The 22,817-nt window shown below is 38.4% G+C and overlaps 1 protein-coding gene across 1 annotated transcript in view; it reads left to right on the top strand.

Moving 5' to 3' along the window:
* DNER (delta/notch like EGF repeat containing) overlaps window positions 1-19,730 on the top strand; it is a 121,296-nt gene extending 101,566 nt beyond the window's left edge. The window contains exons 9-13 of the mRNA XM_027464417.3: window positions 2,851-2,973; window positions 4,997-5,110; window positions 6,240-6,371; window positions 11,262-11,508; window positions 18,588-19,730. Of these exons, the coding sequence (XP_027320218.1) occupies window positions 2,851-2,973; window positions 4,997-5,110; window positions 6,240-6,371; window positions 11,262-11,508; window positions 18,588-18,699 (728 nt within the window). The 3' untranslated portion in view covers window positions 18,700-19,730. The remainder of the gene's footprint in view (window positions 1-2,850; window positions 2,974-4,996; window positions 5,111-6,239; window positions 6,372-11,261; window positions 11,509-18,587) is intronic.
* The last annotated feature ends 3,087 nt before the right edge of the window (window positions 19,731-22,817 follow it).

The following is a 22,817-nucleotide window of genomic DNA, read 5'->3' as shown; positions in this document are numbered from 1 at the left end:
GCAAGCACTGCTGTACTTTTTGCCCCATCAACTGTTCTTCAGGGCTTTGATAAAACCCATGGCTTCTTCTCATCAGCCTGTTTGACACAGATTGTGTGCTCCCTTTCATGTTTTCTCCCTTTGCAATTTTTAACACAGACATGTAAAAAACTACCTTGGTGTACGTAGCTGTCTACAGCCCAATCCTCTCAGTTGCTTCACAGAGAAGGATTTGGGAATCCATAGGAGGGTGGCAGCCAAAAAAACAATAACAAAAGGACGGTCGTGTAGAGGGAGAAGGCATAGTGTAGGGACACTTTATTTTAATTAAATTTTAATTATTTTGTATTTTTTAGTTTCCTTGTCCCTTCCCCAACTCTCTGAAGAGCGCATATCAAGTCAACTGGCGAGTTCTGCTTGTGTGCATGAAGGCACAGTTACTGAAGGCATATTTGCTTTGTAGTGACTTGGAGAAAAAAAAAAAAAAAAAAAAAGAGTTTAATAATTTTAGGTGCCCTTTTTGAAGCTGCAATGTCAAATGTGCTTGTTTTGTTTTGTTTTGTTTTGTTTTTGCTGCCCAGGACACAGAAGCTAGAGTAGTGTTGTTCATGTAGATATCATTTCTTTCTTTCTGAATATGTCCACAGAAATGTTACACCACAAAATAGGCAAAGAGCTCTGTTTGCCATTGCCTGTGAGTACAAAAACATCAGAATTGTAATGGTTTATATGAGTACAATTTAAAAGCGTGGGGCTGGAGAGGGGGGACCATGCATGGGCAAGATGTGCCTTGTCAAGGAGACTGAAAGCACCTTTCCCTCCCTGTGTACCATGCCTTCCATGCCATGTTTCCCATGGGTTTTGGGGAGCGGGCAAGGATTTTCAAGGATTCTTGTCTCTGGGAAGGGTGAAAAGTGTGGGACACGTGGCAAGCACCGGCTCTTGACCTGCAGGCAGAGGAAGGAGGCTAGCACTTAGCTCATCAGTTCTGTGTTGCCTGGCTAGCAGCTTCCGACAAAGTGTTTCTGAAGTTTTTCTTAGTAAGCTGCTCGTCCAACTACGGACTATTGAAAGATAATTGTGTGCAAAACCATGATATTGTGGATGTATCTTGTGCAGTACTAATATCTGGTGTATCTTCAGGCAGCCTTACTTTTAATTATACGTAATGGGAGGAGAGGGAGCAAAACGGTGTCTGGAGGTGCCATTTGTCCTCTTTTCTGTGGTTCTGTGACAATTTGGGGAAAACTTTAGACTACGAGAGTGAATATAGGTTGCCCCTTCCTAAGATGAGAATCTGCCCCTCTTTTTGGTTCCTTCTACTTGAAAGATATCCTCACTTCATATCTGCAAGCTTTTGCAACCTACAGACTATCTGAGAAAGTAAAATTGCTCTGAAATACTATACATTGTAATTCGGCCTTTTTGGCATCTTTATCCATGGCCTTAGCATCTGTGTTCATGGTATACTCATTCACCTGTTGCTTTTATAGTTGGCACATAAATCAAGATTTGAAAAAACATAAACTGTGTTCCAATGCACAGCATTGTGTTATAGATTACAAGCACATATTTATGGTATTGCACCATGCTAACAAGAGGTCAAGAGGGAAATATCGGCTATGATGAGTTAGGAAGATTAAATGTTTAACTGCTTTAACCTAAATTAATCCATGGTAGGGGTTGGAAGAGGAGCTTTACGTAGTGTTAATGTATCATGACATATCTTTTCTGTATGCTTGTTCTTTGTGAAATAGTGTTTTTAATGTGAAAGCAAATCTGAAACTGCCTGTTTCAACTGCCTGTTGATGGATTAATTACCTACAAATGTAGATATCGTTTCTGGAGCTGGAAAGCCCCTACTTGGAATCAAAAAAGAAAAAAAAAGAACGGGAAAAAAAAAGTAGAAAGTAGAAGGCAGAAGAGAGGAAGCTTTTCATTAGTAGAAGTATAACCTGAGTTTATTGGAGGAATTAAATAAGCTAAGGTAACAAATATAATTGTCTTCAAAATGACCAGGATTACCATTCTTCTTATTTAATCCTAAGTAACCAATATAATCAAGAGATTATTATTACTGCATTGCAGTTGGTTTATTTCAATTTTTATACTGTACTAATTTATATTGTTGCTTAAGAATTTGATCTTATCTACTATATCTAGAAAGTTATTTCAACTACTGTTAAAACTGATGATCATATGATAAGCTGAATCATAAGAAAAGCATTATTTCAAGCAGATTAATTCCGTATTTCTTATTTCATGATAGAATTGACTTAGTAAGTGGCTATTAGCAGGTCTTGAACATCTCTTGTGCTCCTGTTTTCTTCAGACCACAATACCTGCCTACTACTTGTGAATACTGCAAAAATAATATATCTTAATGCTTCTAAATTGTTTTGACATAGTAGAGCATTAAAGTTGAAATACATAAACTATTATCATTCTAACTACAGTTATACAGTTATCACCTCATTGATGAAAAGCCTCTTTGATGCAAGGATTCAAGAAAACTCAAAGACATGTAGATAATAGATTATTCTATTTTGCAGAGTGCAGTTGTTTGCATTGTCTGTAGTGGCCTTGGCCAGCTACCTTGGTGCTTATTGCCTTTCTGTGGTTCATCGCATTGGGAGTGGCTGGGGCATCTCTCAGAAAATTGTGCTTCCTTTTTTCCTTTTTTTTTTTTTTTTTTTTTTGATAATTTTACCTGGGGAGCAGATGCCCTTAAAATCAATGTCTTAACATGCATCTGTCTGTACAGTATATTTCAATTAACACGTGTCTGCCTGCAATCTATAAAGACTTAGTTGTTAATTTTTACTGGGAAGTGTTTCGTTGATGGTTTTATTTCCTCTTCACATGATTTAGGTTACCACGGCCTTTACTGTGAAGAGGAATATAATGAATGCCTTTCTGCACCCTGCCAGAATGGGGCCACCTGCAGAGACCTCGTCAATAGCTACGAGTGTGCGTGTCTTGCTGAATATGAAGGTAAAATGGTTTTTGCCTCTTGTTCTTTGAATTGTTTTTTGTTTCTTATAATAGGTTCTGCTACAAACGGATATAAAATATCCTCCATTGAGCAAAAAGAAAACCCACATGTGAAATTAACAGAAACAAATTCTAACGTAGATCCTGATCCCATAGTCTTTATTCAAGTGAGTCATTCAGATGCTGCCGACCTGTTACAAATGTATGTCCTTGTAATGCGGACAAATAGTTTGTCTGTTCTTCTTAGGTATTACTTCTCTTCCCCTTCCCCTTCTTCTTTTTTTTTTTTATTTATATATTTTTTTATATTTTTAAGCTGTTTTTAAGACATGTTAGAAAGTGATACGTTTCTAAAAGACATCATAACTGTTAAATAAATTTTTTCATCAGCTATTCTTGGGAGACATGATAAGGAGGTCTTTCTAAAACATATTTTGTATTTTTATAGTGAAGAGAAATAAAAACACAGTACTAAAATATCAGTATTTGAAACAGATCAACGTAAAGGAGAAAAAATGAAAGTTTTTATTCTGGTTGTTCATTTAGAAGACTGTAAAGCCCAGAGCCAGCAGTAGTTCTGTGATTTCTCCTGTTAACCACATGTAGTCCTGGATATATTTGAATGGAATCTGTCTTCAGTTCTTCATAAGTAATTTATCAAATACAGCAGAAAAGTGTGTGTTCAGCTGTAGAATTTTTTTTATCTTCAGATAGATTTCAGTTTTAGACAGCGTAGTACATATCGGCTCTCTGCGATACATCCCTTTATGGAGGGCTAAAATGCTACTTCGTTTTGTGTATTCAGTTTTGAATCATGCTGTGAGAAATTTTTGAATTTATATATTATTGCTATTAAAAATAAATATATTTTACATTGGATGACTATGTTCTGTGGAACATTAACCCAGCATTTTTCTCATTAAGAGTACCAATCCTTATCTGTGTTGATAAGTAACACTCACTCACAGCTTCATTTCGTGCTGGCTATTGCACTGTTCTTGGACAATAAAGAATTCATCATCTCAGAGGCTTAGTGAGGAAATGACCCTCAGCTTTTCATGACAGTTTAAAGAGCACTTAACCATAATGTTATGACTTCATGTTCTGTTTTCAGCCATCGTGTACACGCAAGTGAGAGCACTGTGTGTTCAGCACATTGTGCTTCAAATGAAAGCAGGGGACCTGGTCCTCTGAACAGTTTTTCCTGATAGCTGAGCTTCCTTCATTCCATACCTAAGGTATTCAGTGACACTAATGAATGGAGCAGAGGTAACCAGCTCAAGATATTGTGTTGGCTTCAATTTTACTGCCCCTGTCTGCAGTCCCCAATCCTGCCTCCACACCCCCTGCCTTCCCCTGCGTGGGCTCCAGGCTGTTAGCACTGCTCTGGACTGCAGCTTGGGCCAGCATGCACGGGTGGGCTTCTGGCTATGCTGGCTTCTGCTGCTGTGCTGCAGGACTAGTGGCAAGAAGCTGATGAACTAAAATGAGATGTTTACTTATAAGTATACATTTGAATAAATTAATGTCTCCTCTTATTGATTTAGCTGTACTCCTCAGTGTCCTGCAAAAGTCACTCAGAGGCATCAGAATGCCTATTAAAGGAATTCTTACATCACATTACTACTGAAGATGATTATTGTTTAAATAATATATTGAGGAATAATATCATACATATATAATATAAAAACAAATTTAATAAATAATGAATAATATATTATATGATATGTATCATATTGAGGAATGTTACATAGCTGATCAGATTATGCTTTATTGTACCATTGGTTTTTCACAGAAACTCCAGCAGTTCTTGGTAGCAGAAACTTCCCTACCTCCCTTGGTGGGTCAGAAGGGAAGCACATGCGTTAAAAGTTTAGCCAGCATAAAATACAGGGCTTTGGTTTTATGGTAGGCTTGACAGCTGGACATTGTTGTGCTCATCCAGATGAAGTTATCACCTGTTCTGACTTCAGACTGTCAGCGTGGGTAAAGTTAACAGCAGTTACTAATTTTTCCCATTCAGGAAGGCACTGTGAATTATACAAAGACCCTTGCATTAACATCAACTGTCAGAATGGTGGCACTTGCGACAGTGAAGGACTGAATGCTACGTGTATTTGTGCACCTGGATATGCAGGCAAGTTAATTTGTATATTACACAGGATGTCAGTGTTTGCGGTGTCCAAGACAAATACCATGTAAAACAACATCTCTTCAAGAAAACAAATTAATTTGGACATCGGTGAATTGTAATCAGTCTGGTGAGAATGAAAAGTTATTGATATTACTTGCAACTGCTTTGATATTTAATAATTTTGCAAAAAAAAAAAAAAACAAACAAAAAACTATGGCTAAAGAGAATTTTCTAGACTAAGAGCTGTTTAATATGCTTTCTGACATTTCTGCTTGAGACTAAATTACGTTTTAAAAATAACATTTTGAAGAATTTCAGGTAAGTTACCGTACTAATTGGACACTGTTGAAACTGGAGGATGTTTTAACCTTGACCTATTAGTTATTGTGAGCTGAAGAAACAGCTCATTCTGTTACCTGAATATGCAATTGCTAAAAGCCCTAAAGTGCTTGTTACGAATCAATTTGTGCTTTCAGAGTAATGGTAAGCAGCCCATTTAATCCTTTGGCCTTGTATTTAAATTGACATGATTGGTGTAATCCAAATATCTGCTGTCAAAATAATTTGCAACCTGATGTTCTGTTAGTCATATAAGGTAATAGACGAGTCATGGGAATAGATGAACCTGTTCATAGCCTTTTTGTAGATCAAATGGTGCTCTTTGTTCTGTGCTTGTTAAAGGCCATTAAAAAACAAACAAACAAACAAACAAAAAACCAGAAAAACTTAGCTTTCTCTTGCACAATGGCTGTTTCTTAGAGGCACTGATTACTTATAATTACTCTAGCACTTCAGGATATATATATAAAATTATAACTATCATATTTGCTTTGGAAGGAACTCGTATTTAAAGAAAGGGGAGATGGATAATCTAAGTGAGGTCAGTCGAGTCACTTAGCCCTCAGGCTTTGTTTTCACCTGTTTGAATGAGGATTTTTCCTTTTTAGGAGCTCTGTGAGACTGACTTCTTGAAACATTATGGAATACTTCTGATGTTCTGAGACTAAAGATGCTATTGAGCTATAAGGTGTTATGCAGTTAGAGAAAAATCAAATGACATTGATGACATACCTGATATACAGATTATATACTTGCTATATAGATTTTTCTTTCCTTTTCTCCATTATATAAGGTGAAGAATGTGAAATTGATATTAATGACTGTGACAGCAACCCCTGTCATCATGCCGGAACTTGCATAGATCAGCCCAGTGGTTACACCTGCCATTGTCCACATGGATGGGTTGGTGCAAACTGCGAAATACGTAAGTTTTGTAAAAACTTTATAGAACTTTTTAAAATTATATATGTAGTAAAGTACGTAAAAAACTTTACAAAAGTTTTATACATATATATCTATGTAGTTAGTTGTCCTAAAAACTTCTAAAAGTGATACAGATGTTACAGAAATTTACACTTGTCTCTAAATATCTGTCTGCTGCACTCTAAATCATCTGTAAATCATCAAAATTCTGTTAAATGTGTTTTAGAGGAAAATGCTGAACCAGATTTGGATGATAGGGATGAAGCATAAGGTTGATTTGGATGAAGGTGAGACTGTAACTGTTCAAAAGTGTCTATGGAAGATAGAAAATTCTGTTTCTGGGCACCCTGCTTGGTTGAGGTGCTGGACCAGATTGTCAGAGATGCTGTTTCACAGTTGGGTACTAAGCAGTTTGCCTTTTAATTGCATGTATGCCTCAGAGCTTGTTTTCATACTTGCCTTGTGTAAAGGATACTTCCACTGAGCCATAAGCAAGGTGCTAACAGACTGGTACCAACTTCTGAGCACCTGCAGTTCCAGCAGTGTTTCTGCAAAACTGTTTTGAACTTGCTTACCTAAGGAAACAAATCCTGTGTAATTCTGCTGACTGGTGTATGCATGCTGTCACTGTCTTTTTCAGGACTAATTTTTCCAACCCTAGGCCAATTTCCACTAGGTTTGTTAGAAAGGTGAAGGTCTCCAGAACAAAGTATTTTCTAATATTTAGTAAGACTTACAGAGGTTCCGGGGTTGGGTCTAGTAACATCTCCAGTGTAATCCTTCTTAGCATGGAAAAAACTTTAGTGTAAATTCACACTAAAGCCTAATTGTGGAAGATTTAAAACAGAAATTAGACTTCATTATTTCTGCTGCTTTGAGAGCTGCTTTGGATTTCACTGATGGCTTGTTTTGGGCTTCAGATGTCTTCTTTATTAGAGAGTTTTGCCATGTATTTAACTGCTTCAATGCTCAGATACTGTGCTCATGGATCCCCTCGAGATATTACACAGATATGCACGTTTCTGTGAGGGGATTTACACCTGTTAGCACAGCTAATGTTGCAGTGATATGCCACTTTTTAAAAAAAAAAAATAAACAGAAGGGACTCAGGACTCAGAAAACTCCTATTGTACACTCATGAGAAAATGCCTACATAAAGGATAGAATAAAAATGTTTTCCTTATCTCACTTCCACAAGGAGGATATGAAACTTCTCTCTTTACTTACACATTACTTAAACATATCAACTGTTTTTTAAGTTTATTTCTATTCTATTCTGTTGCCCTACAGTCACTAAGTTTGGCTCTTTGCACCACATATACCTGGTGTAAACACCTGGGAAGATGGGTGAAGCAGAAGGTTTTCTATTGCCCAGCTGCTCAACTATTCCTGCTTGCACCTGTAAGGGATGCATGCCCCTAAGCACTGTGTAAGGCAGGTGAGGTTCAGGCTTACATCTGCGAGTAGTCAACACCAATTCCTTTCTGACCCCATTAGTAAGTTGGCTGGAGGGAGAGTGGATAAAACTATGCTTGAAATTTCATTCTCTTGAGGGAGGAGATGTCTCTGCTTAGTGCATATTTCTCTATGTGTAGCATCTGCTTATACTTGAACTGCAGTGGCCTTGTCTGCTGCTCAGGAACCTGGTGTTTCTGCTCATTACACAATCATAAACTATGTAAGTTTAAATGATGGGAAGGAGCAATAGCACATAGTTGTTGCTGTTTTAAGCCTTACACTACTGATTTTTCTTTTATCCTGTGATTGCAGTAGTAGGAGGCAGAGAATTATCTAAGTTAACTGGCATCGATAATGATGCAAGTCTGATTCTCAACAAGAAATACTGGACCTTTTATTTTTTCCATCTCAATATTTGGAGAAAAAAAATCATGTAGTAATTTTCATGGCAATTGCTCTCAATTAAAGAGGTTAAAGTTATTGTTTGTTTGTTTGTTTGTTTTTTTTGTTTGTTTGTTTGTTTTTCTCTCTCCAGACAAATCAGGACAGCTACTAGAGTGTGCATATGTAATAATAATAACATAGCAGATATTAAAAATCCAATTTAAAATTTCTGGTTTGGATTAGCCTTAAAAGAGTGAAAATGGGAAAAAAAAATCTTTGCATAATCATGCAGAGGTATATTTTGAAGGACAATTACATTTAAAATTTACCAAAAGTTTCTTCAATAAGCATAACACCAGCAAAGGTCACACATTCCCTTGCTATTAGTTACTTTGAAACAGCATCAAGGTAAAGTGCTGTGTTATTAGGGGGCCCTGTGATGCTTCACAACAGTCAGATCTAAGTATGGACATGCAGCCTCTCTAATCAATGCAGTGGCTTATACCCAAAGCTGTGGAAGCTTTCCTAAACCATCTGGATTTTAACAGGTACATAAAGGATTATGCAAATAGACAGGGACTGAGTTTTGAAGAAACCACTTTGCAGAAGGATTTGAAAGCATTTTGATCTGCAGATTTTTCTAGAGAACTGTCTATTCCCAGGAAGTTCTTTGTGCTGGCTCTCTCCTGCACTGGGTTATCCAGCTGTTCCGAACCCAATCCTGATCATGTCCAGAAACGCCTTTTCTAATTTCTCTTTTCTAACCTGGTGCAGTACATCTGGACTCGCTGGAGTTCAGTCAATGGTGCATTGGATTCCTGTCCACCTCTAAAGATTGAATCTTTTGGTATTTCTGCTTCTGTCAGTCTCTCCATAGCCCCTTGAAATATTTATCATATTGCTGCAGCATTTTGTGCATAATAGTTAATATTGTATTGGAAATTAAATTTAAACCCTGTGCACTGGCTTCCTCACTGGATCATCCCTCTGAATGCTGAAAAAAGACAGGATAAAGCCAGACTTCAGGCTGCTTAAAAGGGGAACAGTCAGGGCTGTAGGAGTCATTTGACTGGGTGGACCACGTTTTATCTTAGGTGATATTCTGTTAGGAGCCATAAAGCATGAAAGAGGGTGATGTACTGATGTACTTTTTTTTTTTTTTTTTTCCCCTGGAAAAACTCTGTAATTGCTGTTAGTAGTTCCCAATTTTTTTCCACTAGCTGTCTGTTTTATGGGCTTGAAGTGACTACCCTAGCAAGATTTCAGGGTTATCTTTTTGTCAAACTGCACTCTTCAATTTTCAAGCGCTGTATATACAAAAAAAAAAACAGCCAAGTGAAATGTAATGTGCCTAGGTGAACTGTGATATTTATTATATCATCTTATTGTTCTTACCAGTGTTAGCAGTACTGATCAATTATGATTAATTTGATCTTAATTGTAAAGAGTAGATTTTTCTTTTCAAGATGAACTGTATTTGCCTAAAAAGTTAATGGAGCGTTCAGTGTAAAAATGCTACAAAACATCTCTCATGAATTCCCTAATGCCTGCTGGTTACTTGTTAATATCATAACCTTTGCCACTTCTTAATTATTAATGTGGTTACCAAGGTAAGCCAAGCCATGTGGTTGCTTGAGTACTAATATTAAAAAGTATTTGTAGTGTAGACTGTATGGTGCTCATTGAAATCTAATTCTTAATTAATTTTATTAATATTACTGTGACAACTGAGTATACAGTAATTTTCAGCTGTCATGTGTTCTTTCTAATCTTTGGAGTATGAGCTGTTAATCTTTGTATTTTTATCTGCTGGAGAAGCAAGGAGGAAATATCTCTCATACTTATCATCCAGAGATGGAAGACACAGAGTCTAAATCAGAACCGTCTTCCCATATATCTGCTCACATTAGATCTGATTTGGCTTAGTCTGACAACCTGACAGAAACCACCATGTGTGACGAATGTGCTGCAGAACAAAAATAGAAACCCATCCCAAACTGCAAGGAGCACAGCTGCATTCACTCCTCAGAGCCTGACTGAGCAAATCGCAGTAACAGCACTTCAGAAACATTAAATCCCCGAATGATTCAAGCTGATCAAAACTTCACTGATCTCCGAGGAAGATAACACAAACAAGGGGTCCTGTAAACTCAGCTCATGTTTGCGAACAAAAAGTCTAAGCCATTCCAAGTGCAGGGGGGCATCAGGACAGCCCTTTACTATTGGAAACAAAAAGCAGCTATTTGTTCAAACTGCCCAGATGAATCCCACATGTCAAACTTTCCAGCTTTCTCCCTACCTTACTCTGAGGATTTTTTTTTCTAGTCTGACATTGATAGATGATAGTTTGAATATCAAGAATATTTGTTAAAAAAAAAAAAAAAAAAAAGAGGTTTGGAATATTTAAATGTAAGAAGCCTCTTCTAGATTAGCATTACTTTAAGGTCTGCTTTGAGACACTTTGAGACCTCTCAGGGAAATTATGCTCTAGAGGACTCTAGTGCTCTCAGTATAATGAAATGCCCTTTTTGTCCTTGAAATGATGTTCTCTAGAGATGATTCTCTAAGGCATATCTGCCTTCTGGGGCTTTCCAGAGCACTATACACCTTACAAGAAGAATGAAAGAGGCACAGTTTTTCTTGAGCACAACAGTTTTACGTGAAAGGACCCAAACATGTTCATGTCCCAGTGTGTTCCAAAATCAAAATCTTCCAAGTCTTACCACACATCATTCAAAGAGTGAATCCCAAACATAAGGTCTTTGGCAGAATGAAGTTGGAAGATGTTAGTGCAAAATGTAATAGGTTTCTTGAGCAAAGCATCATGCCTACATGTAGGAGGGAACTCCTAGACCTGTATTGTCATATTACATACTTCTGGCTTCAAAAGCCTGCACAAAAATATGGAAAGTGAAGAATATAATAAAATAATTCTGTTCAGCAGGAAGGATATAAAATACTATTGAATACTATAAAATACTATTTAATACTACAAAATACTATTTAATACTACAAAATACTAATTATACCTTTTATTTCTCATTGGCAGATCTGCAGTGGAAGTCTGGGCATATGGCAGAGAGTCTAACAAACATGCCCCGTCACTCCCTCTACATCATAATTGGGGCTCTTTGTGTAGCATTTGTCCTGATGCTGATCATTCTGATTGTGGGAATATGTCGCATCAGCCGCATTGAATACCAAGGCTCTTCCAGGCCAGCCTATGAAGAATTTTACAATTGCAGAAGCATCGACAGTGAATTCAGTAATGCAATTGCTTCTATCCGACATGCCAGGTTTGTTCTGGGGATGGTAACTTTAACAAAAATCTGTTATGAAACGTAATTTCAGTCCATGCGTATTGCAGCTAACCACTGCTGGCAGAGAATGGGCTGCTTTGTTGTGAAAAGACAGGATCACCGGCATTGCTCCTTGTTCTTTTTGATCCCTATTCTGTTCTCAGCTCAAGTATGATAATCCAGCACAACTCCTTGAAGACAGTGGGAGTTATTCTGATCTTTTTTGGTGTGACTGGTGAAGAGAGACAGATGCAGTTCCTAGCCTGTAAGATTTTTGGGGGATGTAAACACACTCTAACAGATGCACACAAATAATTTGATTAGACAGCAAAGCCACTTGTTGATTTTATGACTAATTTACCAGGCTATTCAGTGAGACTGTTTTCAAATCACTGATTTTTTGTGCCCCTGTTTGCCTCCAGATGAGGATCTTTCTTACTTGCTTTTCTAGAGATTGTAATCTCTTGACATTTAATTTGAATGGAGCACTGGCAAGCCAGGGCATTGGGTGTCAGAAAAATACAAAAGTAGGACTGGAACGGATTCAACAACTGCAGTGCAAGCTATTGTACTGATGTAACATGAATTATATCTAGCTCCATTCCTCCCTTTCCCTCTAAACAAAGCAGGAGTACTTTTTTAACTCACAGACTAAGCTAGCCCATTCTTTCAGCATCTTCTCCTGGATCGTGTCAGCTTCTTTACTGGTTCTGTCACGTGTTCTGGATTGTCTTTTCTTTTCTGAAATATGGTCCCCAAAACTGGAAATAGTTCTCCAGCTGAAGCTTTACCTGTGCCAAACAAACTAAGCAATCACCTCCTGTATCTTATGTCATTACTGTTCATACATTTGAAAATTAAACTTTTTTTTTTTTTTTAATAGTATTACACTAGGGATGTTTTAATTTTGTGACCTGTAAGACCCCTTCCTCACCCCCAAGATCCTTTCCACCTTGTTGCTTCCTAGCCAGTGCTATTTTTTCAGTATTTGACATCTCTCAATAGCTTTCATATTTCTTGTTTCTTTTTCCCATTTCTTCAATTTGTCAAGATCCCTTTGAATTCCAACAAAAGCATTCATATGTGTTACCATTCAAATGCTTTTAAAAGAATGGAGGGAGACATGTTCCTGTGCAGTGACATGGAGAAATGTGTGCATGTTGGTTGGTGATTGCTGGTAATTCATTTTCTGAATGCTCTATTTCTGTTTCAGTGCAAATTAAGAAGGTTAATTTGTACCAGCACTGAAGTTTTCTAAGTTATCTGAAATACATGTAGATGAGGAATTCCCACAGGCTCAGTTAATCACATCGCAGCTTTGGGCAGTAGCTCTTTAAACTGGTCCAACTAGGTTTACACTAAAACATATGTTCATTGTCAACACGTCAGCCAGTAAATGTTTTAAAAAGACAGTTCTGTATAGTTTATTTAACATAACAATCTAAATAATATGAGTGTTCTTTCAACTCTTCCCTTGACATCTCCTTTGCCACTAAGCCTTACACCTCTTCTACTCAGCATCTCCACACCATACACATCCTGAGAAGTGGTTTTTCTTTCAGTGGTGTATTGGAAGAGGAGGAAGTTGCTTTATGGCCCATAAAAAAGCTTTATAGCTTTTTATTATTTGGCCTTGTGCATGTCTACTGTTATGTACTGCTCATCTCCAAGGGTGGAGAGCAAGGTGCAAAATGATATTGTTAATCTTTCAAATCAGACACCTCTCTTACTACAGAAGCAGTGACGAATGTGTCATTCCTGTTCAGTTTCTACTCACGGAGGTGGTACTTTGTGCTTCCCAAACGCTGGGAATTGTCTCCTGAGGAACAGTGGGAGACACCTTAATTTTCTTAATTACTTCTCAAAGCAAATTTGGCAGCTCTCTATCCAAGGGCACCAAGGGAAGGAATACCAACAAGACAGGATCTTTAGGATCTGAATTCTCCCTGTTTTTTAGAGTTTTGCTGGCAGGTAATGGAAATGGTAAAACGTTTTCCTGTATAAAACCTTTCAAAAAGAAATTGGGCAAAGTCAGGTCTTTTCACTACTCTCTGGATTACTCTGAATAAATTGCCACTTATAACAAAGGGCAGAAGTTTATAAAAAAAAAAATAAGTTCGCATAAGGGTTAAATAACTTCCAAAGAAGTCTTTAAAGTGGGATGCATTCATGATTTTTCAGATCTATATTATGCAGTTAAATATCATGTTATTGGAACCTGTCAGTGAAGGCTTTCCATATCTTGGGAAAGGTGTTTCTATGTAATGCAAATGAAAATAAATGTTTTCATTCCAAATAATAATTCTTTGACTCTCAGAAAATGGATGCAGTATAAAAAGCCAAGATAGAGCTGCCAAGTCAGGTAATTCAAAGAGATGTAGCGTGAAGATTATTGTGTTCATTTTGGCTTCAGGAACATATTAAATACTGTTTTGGTCATTTCAATCCAGGAAAAGATGCACAACTTTTATAGTTATTTTTGCATAAAACTACAAATCTGCATACTAAGAATACCCAAGTCTGAATTTTCAGTTATCATATTTAAGAGACTTGACTTTCAAATAATAGGTTCTCAGCGTTTTCTGAAAATCATCTCCCATTCTCAGTTAGATACCAGAAGTTATTAGTAATTTTGGAAAATGCAGGTCTTGAGAAAAGTGGATAGATTATTTCCTTTAAATGTAAGATTTCTGTTGAAGTCAGTAGGCATCCAGGGAGTGTGGATGCCTGTTGCATATTCAGTAAATTATTTTAAGATCACTTGTTCAGTTTTCTCAGAAGATCTTTAACCAGATCGCTTTTTACAATTTGATCTCTGCTAATCAAGGTGCTTGAAGCAAAAATGAACATGATCATTAATAAATGTCTACTTTTAGTGAATGTTCTTAGGATTAGCAGATAGAACTAGACAGTATTCTAACAAACTGAAGCACAACTGTCTTTACTACTAATTATGCAGAGTAAATAAATACTCCAGTTATATTCATTTTATCTTTAAAGCTTATAAATTTTAAGGCCAAAGAGAATGTTGTTATGAAATAATTGACCACTTGCTAATGCAGTTTTAAGACTTCACTAAGTAGGAACCAGAAACTGCTGCTGAAACTGGATCATTCACTTCAGAAAAGCATCTGTATTGACTTCATAAGATATCCAGTCTCAAAGATGGAACTGCTGTAAATTTTTCTTCTGTTTTGATAGCATTAACATTAGATTCCAAGCACTTCTTCCAGTGTAGTTTGCTTAATCCTAACTTCCACATGCTGACTCTTGTTCTGTCTATGTGTGGGCTGGAGAGCCTGGTTCATCAGCCTCTGATTAAGTCATCTTGTCACAGCGGGGGGTAAGCTTCCCCCCACCACATGTCCTGTGCATGTTCCGTGCAGTGAACATGCTCCTGTGTTTGAGTCTGCTGTGTCAGACTGCAACATCCGAGGCTTCCTCAATCTGATGAGTTTCAGTATATTCTCTTTTTTTATCCTCTACCAGTGTCTCAGCTTTGTGGAAACTCTAGGATTACAGTTCAGTTATATTAAGGAATGCACAATACCACTTGTGCACTATTTTTTTTTCGGTGAATAATGCAGAGGAAATTATTTTCTCATTATTCTCCTCCTGTGGAGAGAAGAATAATCTCTTCCTCCTGTGGGTATGGATTTTCTTTTTCTGATCTCTCTCTTTTTCTTCTCCTGTTTAAACTTATTTGTGGACTCCTTATATGAATTGCTGTTTTTGAGCAGAGTCACAATGTGTGGTTTCTTTCTTCTGCTTTTGGGACCACTCCAAACTCCAGCCTATCTCACAGAAGTTGGAGGTTATCATTTCCTTAAGGCTTGGCCATAAATTTTCTCAAAGTTCTACTTGAATGGAATTGGAGAGGTTAACGACTCTCTGTGGTTAGCCATCTTTTGAAATGCCCTTTAAGAAGTGGATAGGCAGCCCTGTGCCATGCTTGAAGTAGAATTTGCAGACAGACAAACAGGGAGCAGCCTGTGCCAGGAAGAATTCCTGCATTGAATAGGATGTCCCCAAAGTTGTCATGGAGCCCCCAGTCTCTTAGGCAAGTTACACAGGTTGATTATACTCAGTGTTTCATTATGAAGTGTATTTTCCAAATTTCATGCTCTCTATGCCACTAGGAAGTATCTCTGATACATACATTGGCACAGTATCATTGCTCATGAATAGTCATGTCAATGCTAAATGTAGAGGCCATAGAACTTTCCCAGTCCTCCTGATACGCTCTGTTTATAGATCCAAACTAAAAATTGTTCTTCAGATGCACTGTCATGGTAAAGCTAATGTTAAAATGATTATCTGCCACATCCTTTCTGTTTTTTTCCAGTATGTGTGCATCTCAGGACTGAGGTTTAGCCATCTGGTGTACAATCTTTGCTCATAGATGAATAATCTTGTATTTGGTCATAGTTGTCTATTTCATTTATTAATTTTTTTTTTTTTTTTTTTTTTTTTTTAAGCAGTCTATTAATTGATCTGGTGCAGTTTGCAGCAGGAAACTGTATCTTTTCACTATTTATTACCCCTTTAATCATTGTTTTTACAGATTGTATTCGCAATTGTTTTATGTTTTTGTCATCAATTAAACTGCGCAACAGCATCAGATCCGTGTGCGACACTACTAGATACGCACCTATTGAAGTAGGATATCCCATTTAGCAACTCTGCTTTGAGACCTCCAAGTTTTGTGTTAACTATGTTTAATGTTACAAGCTGGGACTGGCTTCTGAACCGCCTGATCAAAGCAATGTGGTCTACCAGTTAGATGGCTCAGCCAGGCCACAAACAACTAGCATATGTTGTGGTCTTTCCTCAGCGTTTTCTAATTAGGGGCACATGTCAACTCTGACCTGCACAAGAGAACAGATTTTGTACTGTTTCACCATATGCAACAAGCCATGTGTTCTCTGTACCTGTCAAAAGGGCAAAATTTTACTTAAATCCCTGGAGAATTTTCATCATCATTTGTGTCTCTGAAAAAAGCTCTGTTTCCTTTAAACCCTTGAGAATGATGCAGAAATTCAGAATTCACTGCTGCCTTTGATTGGTAAGATGCCATAACTTGATTCCTTGATTTGATTCTTGGAATTTCATCCTATATATAGAAAAACAGATTTATCAGTTATGAAGCTGATGAGGGAACATGACCTGTCTATATTAAAGTAAACTATAGAAGAGAGCAGACATTCCTGCATGGCAATGTTATCTAGTGTGGCCTTATTGACAGCTGAAATACTTAGAAGAATGAGATTACCAACAGATAGATCATAATACTTCCAGCAATTTTATCAACAATTCTAGATCATTTAAAATAGCCCAGAATTAAATTGGAGTGGTCAGGAAGTTGAATTAAAATCTTGGAAGAAAATCAAATTACATTTGTTTTCATAAAAATATAATCCTCAAAATCTGAATTTTCTGAACCTCACCTTCAAATGTGCACAAATTAAATTAACATGGAGTTAACATGGCACATAGGAAGGGAATAAAATGAATCCTTTGTTTGGATCACTATACAAATAAGTCTTTCTGTTTCTGTGTTAATATTTTTTTCTCTGCATCAGGTCTACAGGGAAGGCAGTTTTTGGCACTCTTTTGCCTCATTTTTATATAATCCTTTTCATTATTTATAATTCCTGTAATTGTATTCATTTTTAACACATAAGTCATGTTTCTGCATTCAAGTTGCATTTTAGCACTGTATCTTAATAAATGATAAGATGCGTGTGTCGTGGTTTAACCCGGCCAGCAGCTAAACACCACGCAGCCCTTCGCTCACCCTCCCCCCTCCCTCTCTGGGACGGGGGAGAGAAATGGAAAGTGAAGCCCGTGAGTTGAGATAAAGACAGTTTAATAAGACAGGAAAATAATAATAACAATAATAATAATAACAATAATAATAATAATGATACAATGGTGATAATAGGAAATAATAATAATATGTACAAACAAGTGATGCACAATGCAATTGCTCACCACCCGCTGACCAATGCCCAGCCTAACCCCGAGCAGTCTGCCCCCCCCCACCCCAGCTAGCCACCCCTATATATTGTTTAGCATGACCCCAGATGGCATGGAATACCCCTTTGGCCAGTTTGGGTCACCTGTCCTGGGTCTGTCCCCTCCCAGCTCTTGCTGCACCCCCAGCCTGCCCGCTGGCAGGACAGAGCGAGAAGCTGAGACGTCCTTGGCTTGGTGTGAGCACTGCTCTGCAACAATTAAAACATCGGGGTGTTATCAGCACTCTTCTCATCCTAAGCCAAAACATAGCACTCTACCAGCTACTAGGAGGAAAATTAACTCTGTCCTAACTGAAACCAGGACAGCGTGACAGATTGTCTATGCAGTGCAAAGGCACCTAGATGAGTTTTGGACGTGCCGGCACTACTGGGACCACAATGATACAGCCACAGGAAATCTCTGTACTCTGTTGCTTATGATGCCTTTGCAAGACTGGTAGGTTTATGTAGCATTGCAATAATCTCACTGCCATTAATTTTGTCGGTGTTGCAAATAGCATGCTGGATGTTGATAATTTCAACTTGCTTCTCAAGTGGATGTCAGGTGAGCAAAGTCTTCAAAAAATTTTTTAATCCTTTATCTACAGTTTGCAACTCAATTCACTGCACAGCTGTTGCTTTTTTTTTTTTTTTTTTTTTTTTTTTTTTTTAATATATATGACCTGACCTTGATGTTGGTTGTTAGCGTGGGCTCTAAAATAAAATTCTGCCCTTGTTGAAATTGTATCAGTTTCACTCTTGCCTTCCACCGTCTTCCCAGATTCTGGTACTGCTGAATTTCAGGAGCTAAATTCCTGCAGAATTCCTTTGATACGCAGCCTGTTTATTGTGCTGTTGTTATTATTAATCTGATGCATTTATTTTTGAAATTACAGTTCAGATATTTAAATATTTGTACTTCCAGAGTGTTGCAATGTGATTTAGAATTTACCTAGGCTCTCTGGGTTTGTTTCTCACAGCATACCATCACTCAGTGGGCTGTTGCCATTAACTTGTTCATACTTCTGTTTGTCACCACAAGCTTTCTTTTGTTTCCAGGTTCGGCAAGAAATCCCGACCTGCAATGTATGATGCAACCCCCATTGCCTATGAAGATTACAGCCCAGATGACAAACCTTTGGTTACACTGATTAAGACAAAAGATTTGTAACCTAGTGTATCTTTTTTGCATTATTTTTCAAAAGGATGGGCTACTAACCTAATTTAAATATTTTTAAGAAGAAAGCATAAGTAATTTAAAAACATTAGATGCTTCAGAATTTTCTGTAGAATATTTAAGAACCAATTTTCTGCAGCTTTTAGTTTGGAAAAATATTTTAAAACAGAATTTGTGAACTTCATGAATTACATTTTAATGTACCTTGAGCTCTATAAACTATAAGCTTACGATAGTGTGTGCTTTTTTTCTTGGTAGACACTATTACTAAACCCAGATGAGTTTCTTGTGGTTGTTACAGAACAGAAAACAATAATTAATGAGGAATTCTTTATGACATGTCAGTGCCAGCTTTCTCAGTAGAGGTAGGAAAAATGTGAAGCATAATATGATATATAATATATCCATTAATTAAAAAAGTCTAAAATGTTTGTGTTGTGAAAAAGAAACTAGTAAAAATTATTATTCCTAATCTGAATGAATTAGCTTTTGCCTTATTCCATGCATGGATAGACAACCTATTTCTCCATTATTTCCTGAAAGTTGCTGGAACATATTCTTGAGTTGATGTTTGACATTTTTGTAATAGTATTCAGGCTAGGCCTTGTAAAATAATTAAAGTGCCTCCTGAGGCAAAGTAAGGGCATGATCCTTTAAGCATTGAAATCAATGAGAACATTTCCATTGAGTTCAGTGGGCATGGGATTAGATCCTACAATTGGACTGAATCTATATTTTTCTTTAAAAGTTAAAGTTTTTTATATTGTGAGTAAACTAAGCATATGGTTTGAGTTGTTCGTTTCCTAAGGTTGTTGATGTACAGTATCGTTTCATGAAATATTGTGTATTTCTCACAGTGCTTCTAATTTAGGATTAGTATATTTTTTGTTTGGTTGTTGTTTGTTTTTTTTTTTTTTCCTTTTTTTTTTTTTTTTTGTGTGGCTGTATTTGATTGCTTATGGGCTTCTTAAAATTCTTGCTTATTTCAGAAAATATCAAATAAATGTTATCAAGTGAAGACTGGAGCTGTTTCTTTTGTTTTTCTTAATTTGAAAATGCAATGTTGTCTATAAATTTGAAAAGACATTCATGTATGTGCTATAAGTAATGCCTAAGAAGATATTCCAGCTGTTAACCTGAAAAATAAAACAAAAAAAAAAAAGTACTTTGTTTACAAGGTAAGTTATTTTAGCAAAAGTTAGCTTGGAGAATGGCGAAATTGAGAACTATGTGATATTTCTGTTGAAGTATCTGTTTAAGCGTTCAGTACAAGATAAAGACAGGTGAGTGATGAGGTTTCTCTGTCTTTAGGTTTAAGGAATTGGGTCAAGGAGGAGAAAGCTCAGGTTCAAATCCCTGATTAGTTTAGGATGACCTGCAATGAACTATTCTGGTTAGCTCTAAAACTCTAATGCTCATTTTGGTGTGGAGATGGTAGTAAACCCGGGAGTAAAGCCTGTAGTAAATGACTTAGTAAAACTGCTCCCTGTTATAGAGAAGCACTGCTCAAGATAGTCTCTTACTGTTATGAATGGCTGGATGGCTGAATATGTAGGTTAGTAACAGCACACTGTCTGAATTATGTAAATGCCAAATGCACGTCTGAAATACAGAACACCTGCCCTCACATCCTGTATCTGCTACCATGGGTTTTCAGTGATGTTGGCATAAGACAGTAATTGATACTAAGAGACATAAAGAAACTAGACTTAAGCCTCCCTTTCATTTTTCAGGCACAGTTTGAACAAAGGTGGCGTATTTGCATCTGATGGCTGTCATACTATTTTTCAAAAATTCTTTTTTATTCCAGGTATGAAAACTTTTTTATTATGGTGACTTCCAAGTGACTTCCAGAAATGCTTTAAGAACTCCTGCCAGAATAACACTGTCAGAAGCTATACCCTATGCCATTTTTCATATCTCGTGTGGAACAGGCAAAAACATTTGAGTTATAATTTATTTGCTAATCTGGTAGAAAAGAAATACTCATTCTTCAGAGTTTTTGGTCCTTTTAGTGGCAGAATAAATGATTTATCTTTGAAGAAGAACTACAAATCTATGCAAAGTATGTAAACAAGGAACTTGGTTGTTCTAAGGAACATACATATTCATGGTCCATATTTTACAAGAGAGATGTTGCAATGAGCAGTAGCCCTTCTGCATATAAATCATGCCTTGGTAGGGATTCTTGACCATTTTGTATTTCTCTCAAGTGACTGACCTGAAAGATAAGTAATTTGTGAGGAGCTATTTTCCTGTCAGCTTGGAGCCTCTAGCTTCTGTAAATCATCCTGTGGTTCCTGTGAATTGTCCTTTGAAAGTTACTTTTCCTCCTTCCAATTTATTTTATTGAACTCTGATGGCATGTTATGTGCATGTATCAGTGCACTTCTCAGACATTTGTGAGGCAATGCACTGCCTGCCAGATGGAGCTTAGACCTTAGACCTGAGGGACACAAAGCTGTCCTGAGGTACTTCATCCCAGCTCTGAAGCTGCTAGAACAAGTTGGTTATAGCCTATAAGCTACACCATGTCTTTCTGGGGGTAGACGTGAATGTGACAAAGGACATTGGCTATTCAACACCTTATTTCTAAACTACAGAGAACAAATATACCTGTATAGCAAATACCACCTGCTATTAATATACCACACTCCCTCCTCCTCCGCAAATCATCCAGATGCAGAGAAGGGCTGGTTTTATGTGCTCTTTCCCCTGGCAATGGGCTAATGGCCTACAGATCTCCTGTAATTGGGGACAAGTCTCAGGGCTTGTCATTGACCTTCGGTGCTTGTGTGCTCCCCGAGTTTGGCCCCTTTTTCTTCCTTCTCCCTCTGGGAATAGGAGAACATCCCTAACTGTTGCTCCCCAGCAGTGCGGACAACTCATCGTGCATCTGGAAAACTGCGTCCAGTTCTGGTCTCCCTGGCACAAAAAAGACAGGGATCTCCTGGAAAGAGTCCAGTGGAGGGCCACAAAGATGATACGGGGCCTGGAGCAGCTTCCCTATGAGGACCTGAAAGGCTGAGTGACCTGGGTCTGTTCAGCCTTGAGAAAAGAAGACCAAGAGGTGATCTTATCAATGTTTACAAATATCTTAAGTGTGGGAGACAGAGGGATTTAGCCACCCTCTTTTCAGTGGTTTGTGGGGACAGGACAAGGGGCAATGGCCAAAAAATGGATCACAGGAAGCTCCGCACCAACATGTGAAAGAACTTCTTCACAGTGAGGGGGATGGGGCAGTGGGACAGGCTGCCCAGGAAGGTTGTGGGGTCTCCTTCTCTGGAGATGTTCAAGGCTCACCTGGATGCCTACCTGGGCAGTCTGCTCTAGGGAACCTGCTTTGGCAGGGGGGTTGGACCCGATGGCCTCTGGAGGTCCCTTCCAACCCCTACAATCCTGTGATTCTGTGATATCTCCTGTGAAACTTGCAGCTAGGGCTTAGAGTTGTGACATGTGTGCTAACAGGAAAATGTGATTTACATAGACTCTGGATGGAGTCAACCCAAAATGTTAAAGACAGCGTCCCTGTTCTTGTGGTTGGGTTAACTTCAAGGCCCAAAGAGAACAATTGAGCACAAGAGCTAGAAAACATATAGACTAAAAAGACACAAATTTTCCTCCTGTGTGGTCCCCAAAGGTGATGTGCAGCCAGCCCCTTGGGTGACCGTGGCTAGAGGAGAACCCTTGGTCCCTCGGGGACCGGTTTTCAGTCGCTCGGAAGAGGCCGGCCCTCCATCTTCCAGGGGCTCTAACAAACTTCATCTTCCAAGCCAGAGCGAGAGCTGACACAGAGGGCAGCGCGCAGCTGGGAAGGAGCCGGGGCTGCCCGGCGGGAGCGACACCCCTGGGATGGCGGCACCGCGGGGTGGCAGCACCCCGGGGGCGCCCAGCTCGCCTCGCCTCGCCTCGGCGCCCGAAGGGCCCGGCTGCGAGGCGGGTCCGGGCGTGCAGTGTCAGTGCGGGCCGGGCAGGCGGCAGCAGAGGCGCTGCTGTGAGCTCCGCGGGAAGCTCGGGAGGGGGCCCGGCCGGCTCCGGGCTCCGGCCGTGCTGGGGAAGCGGGCGAGGGGAGAGGGCTGTGCCAGCCCGGGCTGGGGAAGGCCTCCTGCCAA

Source organism: Anas platyrhynchos, chromosome 9, assembly GCF_047663525.1.
Source record: "Anas platyrhynchos isolate ZD024472 breed Pekin duck chromosome 9, IASCAAS_PekinDuck_T2T, whole genome shotgun sequence".
Classification (NCBI taxonomy): Eukaryota; Metazoa; Chordata; class Aves; order Anseriformes; family Anatidae; genus Anas; species Anas platyrhynchos.
This window is presented reverse-complemented; position numbering and strand designations above follow the sequence as displayed.